We start from the raw sequence: 25825 nt of genomic DNA on the forward strand, positions 1-25825 counted from the left end.
TTTGAAAAATGACAAATGCCAGAAAGGAATAATCACTTAATATAAAATAAATATGAATTGGATGAGTACAAGAAGACTGCTAAAATTGTATCCAGCAACATAATTTGTACTGAATACAACCCTGAATTGATATATGAATAGTGTATTAAATGGATAACTTCATTGAATGACAAAAAGTTGTATTCAACAGTTTTTCTTGGCTTTGATATAGAGTTATGCACATTTATTGCATGAATGTTGGTTGGTATCTTTCCTCAGAAGATCATGCAATATTGCAGTGCTAGTACTGGTAACAATCTAGAACTAGCTGTATCAACAGGAGTGTATACAATTCAAAAAGATACAGTGTATTTAAATTTCAAAAGAACATTTAGTAAAAATATAATGAAAACCTTAAATGTTCCTAGAGTAAGATTTTACTATTAACAAACTGTACCCATTACATTATCCTTTACAGCTAGATGAAAAGAAATATAATCACCATAGCTACGATGAAAGTATAAACATAGAAAATATGACAAATCAAAATAATTTTTTTCATTCCATTTTTTTTTTAAACTCAGTGCCGTAATTCCCTTTTCACTTTTGTTATATGAACGTTTTACAGCGTTATTGAAATTTAGCTTATTAAAAATTACAAGGGTGGCTGTGAGGATATCAATATGGTCACTTGGTATGCTTTCACCTCGAAGTAATAGTTAATCGAAGTTGGGTATCCGTTTGATTTTCGCGGGTTGTATATATTTGCGGCCACGTCCGGTCAGAAAGGGAACGAACATTGCCCTTAAATTACCTATTTTTGATTGGTCCATATGTGGCATGTTTCAGTCCATATCCAATACAAATGCATTTACAAAAGCCACCGAACTCAAAAGTTAGTTCAAAAAGTGTAATCACATTCAAACTGAAAAAAATCAATCGTGTGACTATTTCAACCAACTTTAATTTTGATTTTACCGATGATCATATATCGTTATTCAAATAAAATGCAACATAACAGGCAAAACAGGGATATCGCACGAGTAGCAAAATGAGTAGCTGAAAAAGCCTCAACAGCGTATATTTCCTGCTATGAATTTAGCACCTGCCATACCAATTCAGTCAAAATGTTACAATCGGAAATAGTATTCAAGCTGCGAATTACATATTAGATTATTTTACTAATACATAAAGATCTAAGACCGCATGAAGCTAGTGAGTTAAGACACCGACACATCGTATAGTTCGGCGATTTGGTGCTGGTGAATGTTAAACTTATGTAGCGTCGATTTCACTTGTCTTTTCCTATAACTCTGTAAAATCAGTTCAGGTGTAAGTAGGAAACCAATTTTATAGAATTACGTGTGAATATGAACGAAAGTAATTTAATGTATAGTTAGATACGTAAACGCCATACGATGGAGCAGAGGGTATGTAACTGCTGAGAAATGGGATATTGACAATTGAAAATTTGAAATTATCATGTTGTTCATGTTGTTATAGCTTATATTTGGAGTCATCCATCTATGTCCATTGTGATGAATAGATCATGATATAATTCAGTTTTTTCTATTCGTTGCATGATTTAAAATTTCATCGAAAACATATTTACGCTTGTCAATATATACGAAATTTCCCAGTTACAAACTGTTCAGAAAAAAATGAGCGCCGTCCTGAATTTTAAGATTTTGGCATTACACAGACCAAGGGATCCATAAATAATGATTGTAAAATGAAAGAGGTCGAACAAAAAAGGGGCGATGTTAAGGACAATTTTTTCCAAAATGTGGTATGGAAAGATAGAATTAAAGTAAACGAATTAGTTTCTATCAGAAAGACTAAATGAAAATACAAGTGCACTTCTAAAATAAATTTTGTAATTTTGAATCTAGTAAACATTTGCTAAAATCTGTAACTATTTTTAAAAGTATTCAACGATCATTAATTTGATCAAATATTCGATAATACATGCACACTTACTTTAAGAAAATATTATACGGTACTTTTGTATTTAATTAAAAAAGTGAAGGGTGTTTAAAAAGTAATTCCTGTTGTAAATTAGATTTATTGAAAATTGGCCACAAAACTACATCTTGTATTTTCAAACTTACTTGGCATTAATTTTATTTCATTACAGAATACTACAAAAAAGTTTTTAAGTACTCATCAACAGTAACGTCAATACATGGTAATCCTAGCTTAAATCTGGATGTCTATTAACAGATCAGTTTTATATTCCAAGTTTCGATTCAAATACTCACCAACGATCCCAATTTCACAAATGTCAAGTTCCAATAATGCACTCCTATTATCTGGTACAAATGTCAAATATCTGAAAATGGCATTGGTGCTGATATTTTGTGGTAACGATTCCCCATGATATAAAACAGTTCCTTTTGCGGGGTCACCACTTGAATTTGAAGCGTAAATTGTATGTACACGGCCCTTTGTTGTTGTGTTCACTAAAACATGACAAAATTATAAACAAAATACAAAAACGATAAATGTTGATATTAAATGACTTAACAACACAACATTTCTTTTTAGTTAGCTGTCTATTTTTTAATTAAATGTCACGTGTTTGCAGAATAAGCGATTTAAAATCCATTTGTTTTACAGACAGCACACTCATAGGAATAAAAGCAAACAATTCTTATATTTCAAAATGTTTATAAGATAATCTGATTAGTATATATTCTAGCATACATTTCTTTGGATATAAATGCATTTTTTAAACTTGTTGAAGCAAAATCTCACTTCATTTAACAATATATGAAAATGTAGAGTAACAGCAAAAATAAAGTCTTTACAACTTGCCAACACAAAAATCATGAAAAACAGACGTTTTATATTCAAAACGATTGTGCACAACAACGTAAAAAACAATGCATAGATAAAGACAGCACTACAAACCATTAAAGTCTGAAATGGCCTATATCCTAACTCCACTGTACTGATTTTTACTCGACCAATCTGAATTGGTCTGACTTTTACTTGACATTACTCGACCCCAGTCTGAACCATACTTGACTGTACTGAATCGTACTTGACCCTTATCGTTGCCGTTGAAAATAGTCTGAACCATACTCGACCAGTCTGAAACAGTCTTAACCCATTCTCGACATGTATTTGACTTATTTTTCCAGTCTAAACCATACTTAACCAAAGGTCCGAACAATACTCGACCAGTCTGAACCATACTAACCAAAAAACCTCTACTTTTTAACTGTTAAAATAAATTTCTTTTTAACTGATATATATAACAACAGCCAACAAAATTTATAAAAACAAATTAACATTATAAAAGAAATATATCTCTTGATTATATTTAGGATAAAAAAAATATATATATTATATATAACTTATATAAAAAGGGATAAAATTAAATAAATAGATAAAATTGTTTTTCTGATTAGTGGTGAAATATAAAGTATAACCTCTGCTTGGGGGCAAACTCATAAATAAGATCACACCTGACCAGAGGTATTTTAAAATTCTAGAATAACATTGATTCAAAATAGCAACATCCTGTTTAAATTGAACAAGGCCTTTCGAATATACATGTATGTACTAGATAAGTAATACACGAATTTAAGAAAAGAGGGCTTTCTTTTTACCTGTAAAACACACATGTACTGAGGTAATTAGAACATATTAAAGTGCTTTATGTATGCCATGCTAATTTGACAAAAAAATACTAAAATTAATTGAATTTTTTTTTACTGTTACTTTGGAGTACATTTCATTTTTTAAAAAGGTTATAAAGAATTGCTATGAAATTCTATTATCATGATTATATTAAATTCTTGGTTTAATAAAACAAAACAGTTAAGCTCTCATTTTTTTTTAATTTATTAAGTTGTTTTATGTACTATTTTATACATATATATATCTTAATAAAAAAACATTCACTGCATTATAAACTAAAGTCAACTGACAAGTTGAACATAAATCTATTCTAGGCTTAAGTTAAATTGGTGAAAATAGTCCTGTTACCATTAAATACTTCCGAAATATTCATAAAATTTTGAATAATATTGAAAATATTAGTCACAACTCAATTTTTTAAATTATTTGATCAGCTTGTTTTATTATATTTTAAAAGTTGATATACATTATTATGTAAGTGTTAAATATATTGAGTTATATTATGGTTGATTATTGTGAAATTTTAATTTCAATACTGTATTGAATACATTTTTAATTTCAAGTTGTTGTTCAAATTTCATTTTTATTAAAAGAATTCATAAATTGATAAAATTCAGTTGATATATACAAAGAATAGGTCTAGGTTGGTTAAGACTTGGTCGAGTATGGTTCAGACTAGGTCGAGTATGGTTCAGACTAGGTCGAGTACGGTTCAGACTAGGTCGAGTACGGTTCAGACTCGTATAAAATGAGTATGTACTGGTCAAGTACACATTCAGACTGTTAAGTATGGTTCAGACTACAGTCGAGTACTATCAAGTAAATCTCAGACGAATTCAGACTGGTCGAGTAAAAATCAGTACAGTCGAGTACAGATATAGGCCATTTCAGACTTTTAATGGTTTGTAGTGCAGTGTATATAAAATTGCACTGCACAAAATGCTGCAGGAACATCTTCTGACAAAATTCAAGAAAACTTCAAAATTGGAAAACCAAATCAACTTTTATCAACAAACGGAACAGATGGAAAACAACTGTCAATTTATTGAAATGGAACGGCCAAGTTTCAAAAATTTGCGGGTATTATAGCAAGTTGAGAATTCCATAGTTGCTTTAAAAGTTTTGTTATAGTGACTCAATTTCGTATGTAACTCAAAAAGACACAATATGTTATTATGTTTGACAAATTCAAAGTTAGATCAAACATTTTTACCTTCGCTCATAAACACCAGTCAAACTTAAAAACCAAGTTACATGTATTCATAAGCACTGTAATATATCGATATATATTAAGTTCTTTCATTTTTAATTATTTTTTTGTCATTGTTTTTTCGTAAAAAATATATAAAGGTAACTTATAAATTAATTATTGAAGCAATTCATAACTATTAAGTGGAAGTTGATTGATTATCGATTTGAGCATCAATTTGGAAGCCTGTAAACTGACATACCTTTGCCGGTAAGATGAATTTCTGTCACTATTCTTATTTCCGTCATGTCAACCTGAATCCGTACGTTAGTTCCTTTACTCTTGAAACACGTTGTTTTATCTCCATCATTTGCAAGATCAACCGTTTTGGTACCAAATTGAATCTGTGAGACTGAAGCGTCAGTTGCAATGTTATCTATCAAAGAGAAATCTTAATAAATAGTATCTTTGGGGCTTGTAAGAATTATCAAGCAATATATATATATATATATATATATATATGTGTGTAACAGATCCGTTTTTATTTAATGTTTGTTATGAAAATTTTAGTTAATTTGGTTTACTTTTTCTGTTTACAAATTATTTCATCAAACCCAAAGATAGGGAGGCAATTCTTAAGACAATTTTAAACTTCGATTTTTTTTCTTATGAGTACATATGAAAAAAATAATTCGATAAATACTTGTCGCTGTCAAAACCTTTTCTTATTTCCTCCGGCTTGGTATCTCTGGCCGTCCCAAGCTTTCAAATACGCCCTGATACCTATACAATTGCTTCGGTATAGGAATGTTTAAAGGATACATCTACACATAATTTCAGTTGATAAACAATAAAATCATTACAAAAAACGATGTTTAATTTTATCGGTTCATTTACACAGAATAAGAGCTGAGGTAATGTGTAATAATTATGGGTGGGCTCCCAAACTCGTTCTAAATTTTGTTGATTTTTGTATCCTCGAGTTTCAACTATTACATTAGCCGTAATTGGCACAACTTTTTGGAATTTTGGGTCCTCAATGCTCTTCAACTTTATACTTGTTTGGCTTTTAAACTATTTTGATTTGAACGTCACTAATGAGTCTTATGTAGACGAAACGCGCGTCTGGCGTATTAAGTACTTTTGATAACTGTTTACACCACTGGGTCGATGCCACTGCTGGTGGACGTTTCTTCTCCGAAGGTATCACCAGCCCAGTAGTCAGCACTTCGGTGTTAACATGAATATCAATTATTTGGTAATTCTTATAAATGTTCTTTTGCAAAACATTGAATATTTCGTAAAACTAAGAATTTTCTTATCCCATGAATAGATTACCTGAGCCGTAAATTTTGGGTCCTCAATGCTCTTCAACTTTATACTTGTTTGGCTTTGAAGTATTTTGATCTGAGCATCACTGATGAGTCTTATGTAAACGAAACGCGTCTGGCGTATTGAATTATAATCCTGGTACCTTTGATAACTATTTACAACCCAATGAAGTTACAAAAATAAGCATTGAATTCTTAAATGAGCATTAAACCTACTATGTTTAAAGGATATGATGATCGATAAAGTGTAGCAATTTGAAATTACTCCTTTGTTCACTGATACAGCTTATTTATATGTTTCTTTGAAGCTTTTACTATGATTAGAACATTGAATTCAGTGCAATTGGTCATGCTATCTCGAATTATTGACCTAAATCTAAAAGTAAAATTACTTACACTTGTTGCAATACGTTCCAGTTCTTCTTTCCTTGCAACCGTTGGTGCATACTGTAGTGCTTTTATCGCATAGATCTTTCAAACAGTTTTTAGTATTGCACCCCAAAACACATGAACCATTTCCAGGATAGCAATGTTGGTCTATACATCGTTCTGTACAGGACTTACTACAGTTATTTCCCCAAAATGATTTTTTACAACCTAAGATATTAAAAGAAAAAATATACTGAGAAAAATGAAATTAGCGTACTTGATATAATTACATTTGACAATGTTATGATTGTTAACCGAAGTCGTCGGATCCCATAATTTGATTAAAACATTTTATCATGTTATATGATTGCTTTAACTCGTAAATGATTTCAAGTGCAAATGTGTGGGACAATTTTGACATTAGTCATTTTGCTTACCAAAATACTTACTAGTAAGAGTGTTATTTCTAAAATAATTACTAGAGGGTAATTTAATCTGTATATATATCAACAATTACTTTGATGTTCGGTTACAAACTACATAGGTCGACTTAAGTTAATCAATATAAAACAAATTGTCATTGTTTGTTAATTTTTTTTGTTTGACAGAAAAATTACTCCTTTTCTTATTTAAAGGAGACAATTTTTCAAATGTTGGCTTAATTTTTGGTTCTTTTTTATTTTTATTAGCTTATCAAACTTACCATTTATTTCAACATAACATATTTCAATAATGCTTCCTTGACTATCAGATCCTGCCACATCATCATAATAAATTACGTATTGTCCAAGTTGATAGCATGGAATAGTCTGAGTGGTCTTTGGAAGACCTATATCAGGATCTTGGTAGCAGAGATCATAGTCAAGAGGCGGAATAGTGGAAGTATTAGATATATACAATTTAAATCCATTCATCCGTTGCTCAACTGCAACAAAATTTATCGCAATGCATATATTATATATGTTGTAATGCGTAAAAGGATAAATAAAGAGTCTATTGTTCTACCAATTCCTTTACAGCTTGAATGGGGTAAAGGTATACGTAATTCGGGGTTCACACATTGACGATTATTGCTCCCGTTTGAGATCAGACCGCGATACGACACGAAAAGTGAAAAAATCGGATTACTATCCTCAATTATCTGGAACGTCCTATCATTGTCTGAACGCAGTCGTTTAAGTTCGTAACAGATTCCCACGTGTCGGGAAGGGTCCGAATAGTTCGGCGAAGCACCCCGACAGTTAGGTGCGTCCCGTAACATTCGGGGAAACTCAGCCGATTTTGTCTAGTCGGATTACAATCGTGCCATGTCCCGGCAGATTTTGCTGTATCGGATCAAAATCCTTACAATGTTCTGTGTAGTCTGAACGGTATCCTGTGGAACGGTAATGATCTGGAGAAATTTTTCAATGCTGTATTTCTGCCGATTGAGTCCAGATTGCATCAAGATATTGTCCATTGCGAACCGTTGTTGCCGAAACCGTTCTGGAACAGTCCCGTTAGAAATTCGTCAATGATACCCACGTCAGAATCCCGACAATACAGAATACAATACGACAGACACCAGACAAGGCTGTTGGCAATGCGATAGCGCGGACCGTTATAGGATTACGTTCCGACAGTACCTGATCATCCCGAGTGTGCCGACATTTTTCGAACGGATAACTTCTGTCAGCGTCGGTTCACTGTCTGGTCACTGTCTGACCTCTGTTGGATTACATTCGGTAGAATAGGGACGCAGTCGTGACAGACTCGGTCGAATTTTACCAGGCAAAAGATATACATTGAATTAGAAGCGGATTGAGAACGGGATTATCGGGATAAATTCGCTTGGAAACGGTTGAATATCGACACGTCCTGAACAATATTTGATTGTTGTCGTGATTAAATTATTTGTTTTACAAATTTTAATTAAAGTTTGAATTTCCATGCAAGATTCACAGGATCTTGATTAGACTTTTGACAAATTTTAATCGGGAATGAATCTGTCAAGGACGGCAGTAAAAATCGTGAATGTGTGACCCCAGCGTAAAGACATATGGAAAGTAATACAACAACTTAATAAAAATATCGTTTTAAATATTGTTTCATAACTTACGACAGACATAAGCTTTATTATTGTTTAATTGTCACCCTACACAGTTACGTGTTACCGTATACAATGTCTTTCATTTCTATATACATTGTATCTGTTAAGAGTTATCAAAGGTACCATGCTTATAGTTTGATACGCCAGACGCGCGTTTCGTCTACATATAACTCACCAGTGATGCTCACATAAAAATGGTTAGTTTGTCAAACAAGTATAAAGTTGAAGAGCATTGAAGACAAAAAGTTTCAAAAAGTTGTGCCAAGTACGGCTATGGTAATCCATGACAAGGATAAAAAAATCCTAAATATCTCGAATACTTCATACTTTTGAAAACAGTAGCTTTATAAAAATGACCATATAGTTGATATGTTAAGAACGCCAGTTAAAAATCATTTACGGTCATGTGAAAGTAAGGACTTAAAAACTAATTCGCTGCATTACGATAATTAAGCTAGCAGGATTTAAGAATCAAAGCAAACTGTTAACACTGGAATTGAAAGCCCATAAGATCAGTGGTAAAAATATAGGTTTCTGCTGCATATTGTCAATATTTTAATGCTTCACACTTCTTAGAGTGTAAACTTATATTAAAATTCTCTCTTAATTATTTTTTTTTTTTCAGAATTTAATTTCGCCGCTATTTGTATATGTTTATTCTGGTAACATCCCCATGTTATGATTCTGCGAGATACAAATTGGCGGGGTTTGTGAAATAGCTGTCTCTTCTAAGTGCAACCTATAAGGTTTATATACCCATGGGATAAATTGGCCTTGGTGTATTTTTGGGGAAAACAATTATTTTTGGTCTACTCATCCTTACAACTTTGTTTTTTAATTCGTTATCAAACTCTTTGATTCAAGCACCTCTGATGAATCTTGTGTTGACAAAATGCACGTCTGGCGTACAAAGCAGGTATAAAAGTCTGGTATGTCTATATATATCTATTGGATTTTTTTTTTAAATAATGTTTTCAATATCAATATAAAAATTAAGAATGCAAGAGTCAAATTCGATTGAAAGCATTATTCAAGGAGTAACATGGCTAAACTTAGTTTTTGGAGAGAAACGTTGAAAATGCGTGTGCCTTTATAATGTGATAACAAAAGGCAAAATATTAGGACAACAGTAATATACCGCTATTCAAAAGTCATAAATCGATTGAGAGAAAACAAATTCGGGTAACAAACTAAAACCGAGGGAAACACATTAATCTAAAGAGGGAAGCAATGAAACCACAGCACACCGAAGAGCAATAAAAAAAAACGACAATGCAACATGCATAGAAACGCCCGATTAGTTAATAACTGACATATTCCCGACTTCGCACGAATGCAAATACGTCACAAGAGTAGCGTCATATGTAAATTTCTAAATATTGGATACAAATCAAGTTTGGTTTCTTAGTATGTTATTTGATGTATTTTATAACAATTACAATGATATTAATGTAGAATTGTGTTAGTAATAATGCATCTAACTACGTCGGTAGTCCTTCAAAAATCAAACAGTGTAAAACAAATCCTGTATACAGAGTTACTTTAAACTAAAGTCATACAAATGAACTGGGTGATTAATTATTTTTACCTTTATAAATTACATACGAATGGAAAATAAAAAAAAAATACAATCACAATCACGATTACAAACGATCAGACCCAAACAAATATCCGATCAGAATTAAAATAAAACTATACTAGTCAACAAAAGAAACGATACACGACTTTGCAATAAAATGTATCAAAAAGTGTTACAAATAAAACAAAATGATATACACTATTTTAAAAAGCTTTCATTTGCAATGTATGCACATGTGATAATGAAAATCAAAACTTTTCGGAAAGTATCTAAGTTCCGTGTAAACGATCATAGGGTGTAAATTAGTTTTGAGGAAAGTTGAATAAAAAATCGACACATAATTTTCTAAGTACTAAATAAAATTTTTAATTTGTTTTAAAATATTCAATATGCTAATCAAGTTATGTTCATGTTGTAACTAATGGGTTGAAATATTGTTTTTTTAAATTTTTTGGGAAAAAAGTGTTTTTTGAAATCTCAAAAATTGCAAAAAAATGTTTTTTTATTTTCGTCTCAAATCAATGCTTTAGATATGAAAACAATACACAGTAAATTTGGAACCTTTCGGATTAGTTTTAAGATTGTTACCGCGTTTTAAATATCACTTTACACATACTGTCTATGGTAAATCAGTTGATAATGTATACATTTTAACGATTTCTCGTTTGGCCGAACTTTGCTTAACTAATAAACGAAGAAACTGTATGATTTTTAAAAACAAATTGATGGCAAACACTGTCTTTACCTTTAAATGATCGTTTCTTTTGTTGACTAGTATATATAATCACAAACCATTTGTACAAAGGAAATTTAAAGTTTAACAATTAATCTAAGAAAAGTAAAAAATACATGTACGGCTTTTTGTTAGTTGTTTTTTTTTTGTGATTCATTTGAGTCGTACCCAAAACAAGCCGAACAAACTAGAGTTAGGTCATGTGGTATGCTGTCATACAACTGATCGAGATAAGGAGAGTGTTACGCGCTTTCAAGCTGAATGAACATGGACGTAAAAATTGGTGTTCTAAAGTGCAGAGACTATTATTTTTAAATGGATTCAGTGTTGTTGGGGAAATCAAGGTGTGGGGTCTTGTCTCGTTAACAATGTTTTATCGCGTTAAACGATTTTTTATCGCGTTAAATGATGTTTTATCGCGTTAAATGATGTTTTTATGCGCGTGAAACGATGGCTAAGCTTAACGCGTTAAATGTGATTTATTATGACACATGCAGCCAGTGCGACGGGTATTTTATCGCGATAAATGTCTTTTTCTTTCCTTACGGGCCGGGTTAAAGCTCAAAGTTAATTATTGCAAAGTTTAACGCATTAAATATTTTGATTTCTTTACGCGTTAAAATATTGTTTTAACGCGTTAAAACTATATTTATCGCGTTAAAATGTGGTTTTTAACGCGTTACTTTATCGGGTTTTTGACATGAACTGCCTTTCATAGAGGTCTGCTTTTGTACAAAAAAAAAACTTGATTTGATTTCATTATTTGAATTAGTGTAAATCAATCGCCGATGTAAACTTACATCCTCCTCTATAATATATCGCTATGTCTGTGATGAATGCAGATCCAAATGAAAAATTAAACATCCACCATGCTGCTATTTGACCATAACCAGTGTGTGTACATTGCGTTTTACTCCAAGCATTTGATATTGGTGGGTAAATTGCATATTCTGGTCTAGTAAAGTGAGCTGAGGAGCTTTGTGTAGCCTTGCCAAATGATGTAAGGTTCTCTGAAATAAAAGGTTCGGTAAATTTACAAATATCTCATTAATTGTTTTACATGTTTTTTCTCATATTAATCAGAATAGAGGTACATGTATCTATACTATTAAACGAGACGACCTCATTTTGTGTGTCGCTATTTTTCCTCCCACAATAAACTGATCATCATGCCTCTGTGTCCTATAGGTAAAATGCATAGATGCATGATTTTTTTTTATTAGTTGTTAGTGGCTTTAAACTAGCTGTCAGATAACTGCGAATACTCTCAGATCTGTTCCTAGTGTCTTTTTGTTGTCGGGATGTACAAGTACCCGGCCACGTCCAATTGTATTTTTGTCCATCTGATGAGTGGAGCCTTTTTCAACTGATTTTTATAGTTCGTTCTTATGTTGTACTGTTATACAACTGTCCAAGGTTAGGGGAGGGTTGGGACCCCGCTAACATGTTTAACCCTGCCACGTTATTTATGTATGTGCCTGTCTCAAGTCAGGAACCTGTAATTCAGTGGTGGTCGTTTGTTTATGTGTTACATGTTAGTTTTTCGTTCACTTTTTTATAAAAAAAAAAGGCCGTTCGTTTTCTCGTTTGAATCGTTTTAAGTTGTCATATCGGGGCCTTTTATAGCTGACTATGCGGTATGGGCTTTGCTCATTGTTGAAGGCCGTATGGTGACCTATAGTTGTTAATGTCTGTGTCATTTTGGTCTCTTGTGGACAGTTGTCTCATTGGCAATCATACCACATCTTCTTTTTTATAGTCGCATTTGTCATCCATTCTTATGACTATTCAGTTTTGGTTATTTTGGGAGAAAAACGAAAATAAAGGCGCTCGTATATTTATTCCGTCATCAGACCGACTTTTATGTCAAACATGACTACCGGTTTTGATATTGAGAACCAATCGTATGATAGCTAACAAAAATGAAAAATATTAAGCCAATCAGGGTGTTGTCCATATCGTGGTTTTTAGATCGTAAGAATCATTACTATTATACCTCGGTTTTAACTTACACATAATTTTCATAAGTACTCGGGCGGGGACAGGACAATTATTTTTGATTTTATCTGCATGTACTGTATACAATAATTAATTATATGATCGCTATGGAAACGAATCTGAGAATTAATTAGTTAATAGAAAATTAAATACACTTTGATATTTATAATATGGATACGTATGTTCATAGCAGAGACATAGAATGTAATATATATGTCTTTGTTCATAGTACTATACAGAAACGTGAAAATAATGGAATATAACAGAAAACAAAATGATAACGGAGTTTGAAAAAAAGGAGAGAGGGCGTAAAAATATTGTCCTGTCTCAATGTACCTAAATGACTTTTGATATTATTTCTTAAATTCTCCACACATAAAATCTTTTACAAAAAAATTTCCTAAAAGAGATAACATACTTTCAACCAAGCCAGGACAAGTCTACCGGTTTTAAACTTGCACATAAAGAGTACTCAAAGAGGGGACAGCACAACTATTATCGGGTTAATAGAGACTCTATCTGTAATATAGCAGTGATCGCCTGTGAGAAGAAACTTGAAATTAATAGTTAATAGCACATACACTTTATTTATAGGATACATATGTTCATAGTATACAGAAACGCGAAAATAATGGAATTTAACCGAGAAAAAAAAATAACGGTCTTTGGAAACAAGGGAGAGAAACTGTTTCCAAGTACCTATGAATTTTGATACCTTTTCTGAAATCCTCCAGACATGAAATCTTTTACTGAAATTCTCCAGACACAAAATCTTTTACAAAATTTTTCCCTACAACAGTATACATACTTTCAACCAAGCTATAAATTCCCCCGATTTCACGGGTGTGTTCTAGTAAATATTTAATCATTAACATTAAACTTGTTTCCCATCAATCTAATTAAAATATTGATCTCTGATTATGTAAACTACATAACGTAATCAGAGATCGATATATTAATTAGATTGGTTTGTCATCGGCAATCGATAAAATTTACTTTATGTTCATTCAGTCTATAAGAGGTCTGGTAGTTGGGATTTAATTAATCTCTTGTGACACATTTCAATTTATCATACAACAGGTCATTCTTAGAAAACAAAATAAACGAAAAAAATATCATTCACTGAAGACAGAAAAAATGAAAATATATATCAAAACCAAAAATTAAATTCCTTCAGGAAATGGTAAATGATCTGTGAGCACATGCCCTCCCCGACCTTTTCCCTATCCCACCATACTTTTTCGCAATAAATTCTAGGTTATTTGTTTTGATTTGCAAACCGATTTGTTAGTCTGATTATGTCTACATGTAGTGCCTATGGAACAAGTCTCAATCAAAGTCACAAGATATAAGAAGTAAACAACCAGAGGTGAAAGTACGGCTCAACACGGAGCCTTTGATCACACCTAACACACCGTGTATCATCGTACAAATTTACAGCGGATATAGGTACTAACCAAGCGGGCATGATCGATTTTGAACTGACACAGACATGAAAATCTTTGTTTTATTTTATCAACATGCAGTGCACATTTCTCAACATTTGAATTTCCTGCTCCTCCAAAATAATTTTCAAATCGATTTTTTCCTATTTATAAGACAACTTTGATATTCTAATAAGAACAATTAACTTGTAAATACGCAATTAGTTGTCAACTAATGTCAACACCAACTTTCAATTTCGATGCAATTGTCGAGACATTTACATGTTTTATCTGAAAGAAAACTAAAACATGGCAAAAGTAATAGTTACCAATCATAAACCTAACTGTGATTACTCATTCCTTGAAACTTTTTAGGTAATAAACGAGTTTGAAAATTTAGTTTTTGTGTACGGTGTACAGCAACCTAACTATGCACCGTACAGAAGGATTTATGTGATCGGCTAAACACCGTACACAACGCTTCTTTTCGTAATAAAATATCGAAAAAACATATGCATGAAAGATTGCAATGCCAATTATTGAAACACCTATACTGATTAAACACACATAGTTGCCTTCTATCAGAAAAAGAGTTGCAATGAAAATAGAATAATATCGGATGAGACGAGTGCCAACTTCTTTGGCAAATATTTGCACATGTTTTTAGTAATCGTTCTTGTTTTGGGGAATAATGAGACATCTCTAATCATCAACATACGACCAAATCCTTTCTTAAGGTACACGTAGCACAATACAAAGATTTTTTTTACTTCCAATCACTAACCTTTGAAATGCTGTAACTTTCTTATGAATGCATAGAAAATAATAAAAGAGGTATACATATATAGATAAAAGATTAATCTTTTAAATGAATGCAATATTTTTATCATGCAATCATTATGTAATCAATTATTATGTAATTAGTGGCAAAATCTGGGTAAGTCACTTGAATGAATTTAGCTCTATCATGTTTTTAACTATACAGAAAAATTTAACGAAATCTTAATCAACACATCATGGGCTTCAAAAAGATGTCTCAGATTGTCTTTATGGTATTCCATTCTCTTATAAATCTCTAATTAGTGTAAACATCCTAACCACATAAAAGAAGATAATGTTTAATTAGGTGTTAAATTTGCTCTTTACATTCTATCTAAAATCTGAGACATCCTTTTGTAGATATAGGAACAACATATAATAAAATCAACCCTCTAGGGATACATATGTAGAAGCTAATTTCATTTGAAAGTGGAAATTTGGTGAAAAATATTTTAGACACAGTTAACATTATAATTGGTTACATAATTGTTGCATGATACTAACATTGCATTAATTTGAAAGAGTAATCTGTTAGCGTTCCAAAACTACCACTTTTATAAATTCTCAAGCATTATTAAGAAAGTTACAGCATTTTAAAACTTGGAAGTTGGAGTTATAAAATCTTTGTATTGTGCTACCTTAAAACAACACTTATGTTTAGATTGAAGTACACATTGATATTATGTGAACAAAACAATGATTTTCGTTACCGTGTAAGGTCAACGTCGATCACTCCCGCTTGGGTAGTACCTATATCCGCTGTACTGATGATACACGGTGTAAAAGCAACCGTTATAAAATATCCCAAAATAACTACTTAAAAAAATTCAAACAGGAAAGTCAACGTTACAAATTGTTACAAATTATGTTGGCAAGTTCATATCGATTAGATATAATGTTCAAGTATGTTAATTTTTATATGCGAAAAATGTGCATTATTATGTTTTTTTTCTCAGACACATGGCTGAAACTGTCTGTCAAGAAGCTTAAGTTGTGTTCTATCGTTAACACTGAATTACGCCAATTTTGTCAAGTTTTTTTTTCACATACATTTGTTTAAGAAAACAAACAAAAGTTTCCATTGTGTATAAAGATATGACTTCCAATCAGACAATCATAACGTATGGTCGGCTTTAAAAAGCCATGATATGAAAAATATGAAACAATATAATTAAGAAAACAATAGGCCGAATTTTTTATGTATGTTGGCTTTAACACAACTGAATAGAAAATTCAAACAAGCGTATAAATAAATCTAACAAAGATGCTAGCATAAACATTTTGAAATTGACAGTTAATTGCCAAAGACGCAGATAAAACATTTTTTTAGTAGCTGATACTGCATACTGTATATAGTATATACATGTACTTTCTCGATAAAGTACAAATACAGTAAAATATAAATACAAGGATATCAAAATGAAACAACACTTCAGAAACCTCTTGCGTCCGTATCACACTTCATGTGCCACGAACGACCAAAGTCCAAACCTGCTAGTGGTATGCATAAATACTGAGACCTCTCAAGTCATTGGTCCAAAACAACAATAAAGCACAAAGATAAATAGGCGAAAACAATGAAAGCAAATAAAAAAAACATACAGTCAAAATCCACACCAGTCCTATAATTTCAACCCCAAGACCAGCGTGTAATAATTCGCCTTTTCAGGATCTGAATTTAATGATATAGCTTCTTTGATCTTCTTGTTTTACATCAAGTGTCTAGAGACACTCTGACTCATATGCAAATAAGAAAAGTTCGTCCAGTAGGGGTGCACAGTTGGTTCCCATTGAAAAGCTGATAACATAAAGAGATGTGCTATGGGATGCTGTAAAACATATGTGTGTGCACTAAATTCCCCGCTCCTGTGATAAAAATGTAAAAGAACTAAAAAGAACAAAATTAAAAGAAAAAAATTGTTAGAACAAATTGACTCAATCGATACATACTAAACACAAAAACAACAAACAAAAAGAATATGAAAGACAGATATTTTCTTAATCTGGAACGCTCAACCAAACAAATCATGGATACATAAATAGCTGATTCTAATGTTTTTTTTATGTAACATTCTTTTTTCATTGGTTAAAAGTTGCCGTTAAATCCACACTTCACCGTTTTATCCAGTATGCTTCTGTTAGATGTCCGTTTTATGGGATACTCCTTCGTTGGATGTACCGTCGACATCCGTTCTGTCCGCTACGTTTTCGTTTCTCGTACTTTGCATATCCGGTGTGTGTCCGATATGCATTCGTTACTCGTCCGTTTTAATTGGTCTGTACATCCACGGACTCCAAACGGACAACTTTTATTTTCATCCGTTAGGCGTCCGTTCGTGCTATCCGGTAAGATGTGGCCACAGCTATATTATTGATATCAATATGCGGCATAAAACAAACAAGCTACATTTGTAGTTAGTGCATTGTATTACAGACGGCATTGGTGTATGTTTGTCCCACTTTAATTACAAATGCAGGACATCTCTGGTCATTAAGCCGTTAAAAAACAATATATACCGTATTAGGACAATTAAGGTAATTTCTATGTCCGATAAGTAGAAGTGTAAAAGCGTTTGTGAAAGCTCTTCCATGAACCTCCCTTCTTTGTTTGCAAAGAAGCAAACGGCTGGCACTGTGATTTTTCATAGGGAGGAGTTTGAACAGCCAGCATGAACGGTACGTTGTTGTATCTAGGTCAAATATGTCAATTTTGGAATGCAACACATTACAGTCATAATAAATGAATTAATAACATCATGTACACCATTTAATAGTTTGAAAGTGTTTTAAAGTTAAGGAAATATATTAAGTGCATGATAATTTGATAAAATTCATTATTGTGAAGTAGTCAATATACATTGTACGCATGTGCAAACAAATTTTATTGGATTTAGAGCATGGGTTTGTTCACAAAGCGAAAGAAGCACGTCATATTAATTTAGAATCTTTTAAAAAAAAAGTCATATCTTATATCTACAATTAACATATATGTTGCTATGTCCTTATACAGAGAAAGGCGTAACCAATATCTCAAATTACCTACAAAGTGGACTTGCTTACTTGCCAAACAATAAGATTGAAGAACACTTTGGAGAATTAATAGTAGATGCTCCATCTGACGATGAATGCACGAAGATTTCAGATTATATATTGGAACTTTAAATAGATTGCAATTTCGAGATTTCCACCAACAATTTGGGCACCACCGCCTCACCCCGAACAAAAGATACCAATTAACGAAAGGTGGCGAGTCTTTATTTTATTCTTTTTTATTCAACAGGTATAACTCCTTAATTATTTGCCCCAAAAGTAATAATTTATTTTTCCGGTATCGTAACTATTTTCCCGGAAAAGTATGGTATTTATTTCCGGAAACGTGGACTTTTTTCGCGGAAACATTTTCACGGAAAAGCAAATTGCCAATTTCCGGAAACGTAAAACGACGGGTTAAATCACCTACGTGTATCATGACAGTTGTTAATAGTTCCGTTATATTAATAAAAAACAAAAAAAAACCAGACACACTACATGTAGTCTTATGTGACATCAATTTTGGATCGGCAGGTTAAACTGTGTAAAAATTAATCACAGACATACGACACAACGGATTATAAAATTCAAACAAGCACATAGATAAATCTAACAAAGATGCTAAAAAAATCTTTGTTGAAATTGACAGTTGAGTGCCAAAGACGCAGATAAACAGTTTCAGTAGCTAATAAGGCATACTGTATATCTATAATATTAAATGAGAAGACCTCATTTTGTGTGTCGCTCCTCTTCCTTCCACAATAAATTAATCATCATGCATCTACAAATGTATGTCCTATAGGTACCATGCATAGTCTCATTTGTCATCCTCGCTTATGATTATTCAGTTAGTTATATTCTGGGAGAAAAACGAAAATAAATGCATCCGGATATGGTTTCCGTCATCGAACGGACTTTTAAGTCATAGACAAGACTTCCGCTTTTCCTGAAAAGTATTCATACACATACGATTAATAAAGTGTATTTGCTATTTACTATCAATACCAAGTTTACTATCCACCACGGCAATATAGAGAGTCTCTATGTAATATATCAGTGACCGGATTGGATAGTGACGATCAATCGAAAGTAAACTTGGAATTGATAGTAAATAGCAAATTCACTTTATTTATTGTATATGTAACTATGTTCATAGTACAGAAAAACAGAGAAAAAAATACGAACTTTGGATAAAAGGAAGAGGGCTAAAAAAAATGTCCTGTCACCAAGTATGGCTATGACTTTTGATACCTTTCCTGAAATTATCCAATCAGAAAATATTTTACAAAAATTCTTCCTACAACAGTCAGGATTCTACTTCGTCAAAATTATCTCCCCATTACGCCAATTCATTTTCACAATCGTAGAAATGGAAGCCATTGTAGGGATGACGCTACCAATTTTGCTCTTGGAAACCGATAAATTTATCCCCATTGCACCATTACGATCCTAATATGTCAGTTGTATTTTAAAAGGCAAATATATCAACTAGCGAATAAGCATCAGTTAATGATCTTGTCCGCATTGATTCAACTTAAAACTATTGTCTGATCGGTTGTCAGGTGGAATTTTCGAAAATTCATAAACATTTAAAAAAAAATCTAATTAAATATTTCGTGGAAGGGCAGACTAGATTTTTTTAGTGGCTGAAGACTATAAATCCTGGTTATCACACACAAAAGAATTTAATTTTTCGAAGATATGCATTTTCATCATCCAACTTGAAAGACTGTCGTCAAGTACTTCCAGTAAAAAAAAATAGCTATTCGAACCCACCTTCTCTGTTTTTGTGATTCATTAGATAGGTATTTCACTTGACCTATATATTGCATCTTTTAGTACTGTGATTTTTTGTATGTTATAAAGTCAACCTGTAGCTTTGATAAATAAAAATGATATAATCTGGAGCGAGACGATGTATGAAATATTCTTGATTTATACGATATCAAGACAAAATTTTCAACTCAAACACGCCCTAACAAAAAAAAAGGTGCATTTGATTTTCTCCTTTTGATACTATTGTTACTCATTTTTTTGGAATTTTTTCTTAAGTCACATAATGGAACGAAAATTACTGAACTGATACATTGGTGTGTTTTCCGTCCGTGGTAATTTTTTTTTAAATCGGATGTTATGCATTTCTTTCATCCAACTTGAAAGATTCCCATGTCGTCGACTTGATATCTAATTGTTCTGCTTAACTATGTACTAAATAAATTGAAAACTTATGCAAATGGTGTTTTTAAAATAAAACACTTCGTAATTGAGAAGAAAATTATAATTTTGTTTGTTTCTTTTAACTTTTAAAATTTTTGTCACTATAGTAAACATTACAGTACACATTTATCGCCTTCTCTAACAAAGAGCTTCGATTCTTTTGTTCTATTTCAACCGGGTTTCCGACTGTACAACAGTTTACATACTTTCAACCACGGTCTAAATGCCTGCGATATACAATGTAGTAAATAAAAACTTACGATCAATAAAATAGTAATATGACGGAGTTAAAAAAAAATAGTTTCAAGACATACTGCTTAAGAGCCAATCCTATTTCACATGTAAAGGAAAATGAAAATGAAAAAAACGATCTAATGTACATAATGTACATGCATATATATGTTAAATTATCTGTGTCTTTTAACGAGCGTATCTTCTCAAAGGCTTATTTTATTCATTGATACTTAACAGTTGAGTGAATAATGATGAAAAAGGGGTTCATAGTTTTAGTTGACAGGTAATATACAAAAACACAACTTACTTTGTGCTGTGACAGTCAACACGGCAATAACGTGGATAAGTATTGTACATAACATACTATTTTTTAGTACAAAACATGTATCAAATCTAATGAAGCACGTCCAACTAGTTATCTGCAAATAAAACTGATAAAAATAAATTGTTATGCGTTGTTTTTTTTTAAATTGATGATTAACATTAACAGGATGTAAAAATAATGTGCTTGTAATATTGATGTTATCGTTTATACACAAACAAAATACCATATCTGATAGCATAATAATCAATTGTAATGAAAATTCATAGTATCTAATAAAATTTGTAGATTTAGCTAACAAAGTCCTTATACTTGTATAAAGTAACATTCGTTTATAGTGGGAAATTGTCTTCGTTAAATAAGCAACAATCAACATTTGCTTGCTAGTGCCTGGGTGTGATTAATATTAGATAACTCTGGTTAGTTTCCCAATCAATCTATCATGAAGGGGAGATGAATAATTCGATATTCATTTATTATTATAGTCTTTTTCAAACATGATAGACGGTTCTTTATATTGGTATGTAATCATTTTAAACGTTTCAAATTTATGAAATTATATTCGTACATCAATGTTTTTGATACACAAATAACAAAAACTGAACTATATTGAATTGATACATTTTGTAATTATCCAAAATATATCAGAAACCTATACTGAATTATAAAATAATGAACCTGTTGAAGGGAGACAATACTCGCAAATCTTTTATTCGAATCGGCACATAATACAAAGGAATGTCATCAATATAATTAATTAACTGTGCATTCTTGCTCCACCTTCAATGAAGATTCTAAAATATAAATATAACCAAAAGTTGTTAATCTATAGGATAGTAAAGACTAATGAAATCTAGTCCTTTGTAAAAAATATTTTGATGAAATTTTTTAAAACTTCCTCAGAAAAATACTCGAGCCACTTAACTTTCATAGCTCATAATTAACGTTTTTACACAATATTTTAATAAAGTAGTGAAAGATTATTTGCTTCTCAAAGTGTAAGACGCAATAAAAATCGTAAAAAATACTATGCTTGCATCATCTTACCCAAATACAGATTTAATTAAGTCCTGAACTTTTCGACATTTGTTTGTTTATTTCTGTCAATACCGGTTTGTAAACAAATCACAAGTACGTGTTAAGATACGACTAAATACCTATATCCCGATATCGTCACGTAAATATGCTACATCAATCTGATGATCTTCGCGTAGTTATTTAACAATAATTATTGTTTAATAAAAAATATAAAATCTGTAGATGTAATTGAAACATTTATACATAGTTCAAATGATATTTCGATATTTGGTCTGTATGTATAAATTTAATAAATCATATGCATATGTTGATATCACAACAGGTCTCTGTTAAATCTATTATCTTGTATTAGCAAAATTAAAGAGACGGATTTGAGGGTTTTCCAGGGGGCCAGGAATTTGGTATGACTGTGACAATAAAACCCTAAGCATATATCAGGTATAGAATTTTAGCTAGTGACTATTCGTGGTAAAGAAATGTTCTGTTATATAAAGTTATATTATTGATATCTGAAATTGCGAATTTAACCCTATGTTTCTAAAATATTAAAATTTAGACATTTTGAAAATGATTGCCTATCTATTAAAATTTAAACTAAATATCAACAACTATAAATGTATCTTGCTTAAAAATGGTTATTGTGCAATAAATAATGTACCTTAAATAATAAAAGTATTGTTATGATAATAAAAATAGTACTGAATCATTTGTATCACTTTTAATGTTTACTTAATTATAATCCATCTTTTTTACCGACAAACAACTTCACATTTTAATAAGAATTGAAGACGAAGTCAATGTTTTTCATCAATTTATTTCGAAACACACTTAAAATATCATATACACCTGATGCGCTTTCTAAATTCTTCTGTCGGTATCTTGTAAAGGATGTACTTTGCGTAGATTTGATAATCAGATGTAGTTTTACATTATTCCCTCTAAATAGGTCGGGAACACTACCTTTTACGGAAACGCATAGATTAGCATACTAACAGTATAAGTGTGTGTGTATGCTAGTTCATAACAAGGAACAATTTGTTCGCTTGCTCATTGACCAATCAAATCGCTGTATTGGTTGCAATTCACGAAGGACTATTATGCGTTTACATTTTATTTAGCTTTAGCTCACCTGGGCCTTCTTGACCTTTTCGTTTGGCCAAACGCGTTTACTTTTACAAGAATATAATCCTCTGAAACTTCTAAGGCAAAACCCAAAATACTGGGGTATCTAGTTTTAATACAATTGGAAATGGAAATGGGGAATGTGTCAGAGAGACAACAACCCTACCACAGACCAGACAACAACCGAAGGCCACCAATTGGTCTTTAATGCTGCGAGAAACTCCCGAACCCGGAGGCATTCTTCAGCTGTCCCATAAACAAATATGTATAAATGTTTTTGATGAAACCACGTGCTTACTAACATGGCAAATATGACTAAAATAGAACACGGTAGTAAAAGACAAGTTTTGTGTATTATCTTTAAATCCTACAGATGCAAAATGTGGAGTGTTGAGAAAACAATTCTTATTTTTTCAAAACCTTCAGACGACTTCTAATAGGAGTACTAGAATGGCCCTCATATAATGAAATTACTCATTTTGATTCACTTTCCCTGTTATCTTGGAAACAATAACAGATAGAGATTAACTCCAAATAGCAAAAAGTTCAGCAAGCAATAAAAAACAGATACGAACAAAAATCTTAATTAAAAACAAACGGTAGGTTAGTACAATAACTTTTATCTTCAAAGATTACTGCATTTATAGTGTCTGTATACGACAATATTTTAGATCAATTCTTTAGTTGCTACATAAGCGATTTGTAAATTGACACCTTGTGACATTTTTGACATGATGCTCCTCAACCTGTACATACGATACAACTGATTAAATTGAATATTGTGACTTAATCATTGTAAGGACTATTTGAAGTGTTTTCTATATTATTATAATAAACAATTACTTGTCTATGTAAAATCTAGACGATTAAAATTACTTCAATTGTTGCTATCCGTATATACAAAATTTAGTCCTGGTATCTATGATGAGTTTATTTGTATTGATTTATGATTTATTAAAAAAATATCTTGATCATTTATGATAGATTGTATACCCTTCAATTTAAATAATCTGCACAGAGACATTAATACTCCCACGAGAAATCCAATTTTGACGTCTTTTAAAAAACAAAACATTTCCCTGTTATTAAATTCTTTTAACGGTCTGTTAACCAATAAAAAGTTATATTTTTATTTTCATGTTTTTCCTGATTTAGAAATTTTTAAAATTCGCATTTGTTTCATTCGTTAAATAAACTTTCTTTTTTGTCGACACTGGCAAAGTTTTAAGTTTTAAAAATTGTTAACAATTGATGAATGAATATAATAATAAGCTGAAATTTTTGGAAATTGTCAATTATAAGTAATATATAATATAGAAGACTAAAAAGGAAAAAATATGATTACTCTTATCAGCAAACTGCAATTGGTTGAATTACAGATGGTATTAAGAATAGTATTAGAAAAATAGTACCGAAAACCGCTTATTCATAATTATTTTTAATTATTTAACTAAGAATGTTGTTTGTCATATTCTTGTTAAAAATAAATAACAGTAAATATTTTAAGGACAATTTTTCAGCTGTAAAAAAAGAATTCAAAATGAAGGCGAAAAATACCAAAGGGATTTTCAAACTCATTAGCCAAAGACAAACTGATACACTGTGTGTTCTAATGAAGGAAAGGCAGCTCCTGCTCCACATGTAGCACATAAGTGACATACATAACTTATCATTTAGCTTGCAAAATATCGGAATATCTTGGCATAGTCATTTGGTCGAAAACATAGTTACGATGATAAGATCGTTCGATATACTCGACAATTCTATACATTATTTCATTGGTGTATTTAGACTATGTATCAATGGTATTTTAAATTATATAAATGGTCTATGACCATATACGCCCCCTGTTATATATTAACCCATTATTGAAGTCCGTACAGTGTCCTTTACTGTAGTTGTTAACTTCTATTGTCATTTGGTCTCTGGTGGATATTTCTGATTTCAGTTATACATGTACCAGCTTTTCTCATTCTTATTATTGTGTTTTAACTTCTATGCAATTTTATAACATAAAAATATATCAGGAAAAAAACTACATATATATGCGATTCATAATATATTCACCACAAAGTTAACTTATTGTGTTATAAGGATGAAATCTGACTATCGAAATAAAATACCTAAAATTTTGAACATTTAATTTGGTGAGTATAATTTGGATAAAATTGAAGATGCCAGATATGTACAATTGTTTACTTACGTTTGATGAAGAATACTCAATAGATAGTGTACTATCTCAAATCATAAAAGTCACACAAGGAAGTACATTTACGAATACCAAGGAGGACTTAATCATGTGTGTCAAATTTTGACGTAAATATATATTGAACCGAAAAAAAAATGAATATATTTGTTATTAGAATTGAAGGAAAGCTCGAACATGTTTATTTTGAGATACACTTGAAAGGAAATAAAAACAAATGTTGTGCTTTCTTAATCTCTCTGTCGTTTGCATGTGGATGATGTTCTACGTCATGTAGTCGTGTTATCTAAATTAATTTTTAATTAAATACCATAAAAGTATACTTTCTGAACATGTGAGGGTATGCTTTTTAATATAGTGACGGGTATGTGTATATAGTATGTTAGATGATTGACTTCAAATGAGATACCTTTATAAAAATATATTAATATTTTTCCTACGTTCAATCTCTCGAAAGGGCCAAACTTGAAAAATCACTGAGTCAGACATAAATTTGAG

General features: G+C 31.5%; 1 protein-coding gene across 1 annotated transcript in view; it reads right to left on the reverse strand.

Annotated features, from left to right (window-relative positions):
* The window catches only part of LOC139487900 (receptor-type tyrosine-protein phosphatase epsilon-like), a 46105-nt gene extending 20708 nt beyond the window's left edge, over positions 1 to 25397 (reverse strand). Inside the window, exons 1-7 of the mRNA XM_071273110.1 lie at positions 25325 to 25397; positions 20947 to 21058; positions 11718 to 11927; positions 7220 to 7441; positions 6544 to 6744; positions 5079 to 5252; positions 2241 to 2441 (exon numbers count right to left, since the gene is read on the reverse strand). Of these exons, the coding sequence (XP_071129211.1) occupies positions 2241 to 2441; positions 5079 to 5252; positions 6544 to 6744; positions 7220 to 7441; positions 11718 to 11927; positions 20947 to 21001 (1063 nt within the window). The 5' untranslated portion in view covers positions 21002 to 21058; positions 25325 to 25397. The remainder of the gene's footprint in view (positions 1 to 2240; positions 2442 to 5078; positions 5253 to 6543; positions 6745 to 7219; positions 7442 to 11717; positions 11928 to 20946; positions 21059 to 25324) is intronic.
* Positions 25398 to 25825: the final 428 nt, after the last annotated feature.

Source organism: Mytilus edulis, chromosome 1, assembly GCF_963676685.1.
Source record: "Mytilus edulis chromosome 1, xbMytEdul2.2, whole genome shotgun sequence".
Lineage (NCBI taxonomy): Eukaryota > Metazoa > Mollusca > Bivalvia > Mytilida > Mytilidae > Mytilus > Mytilus edulis.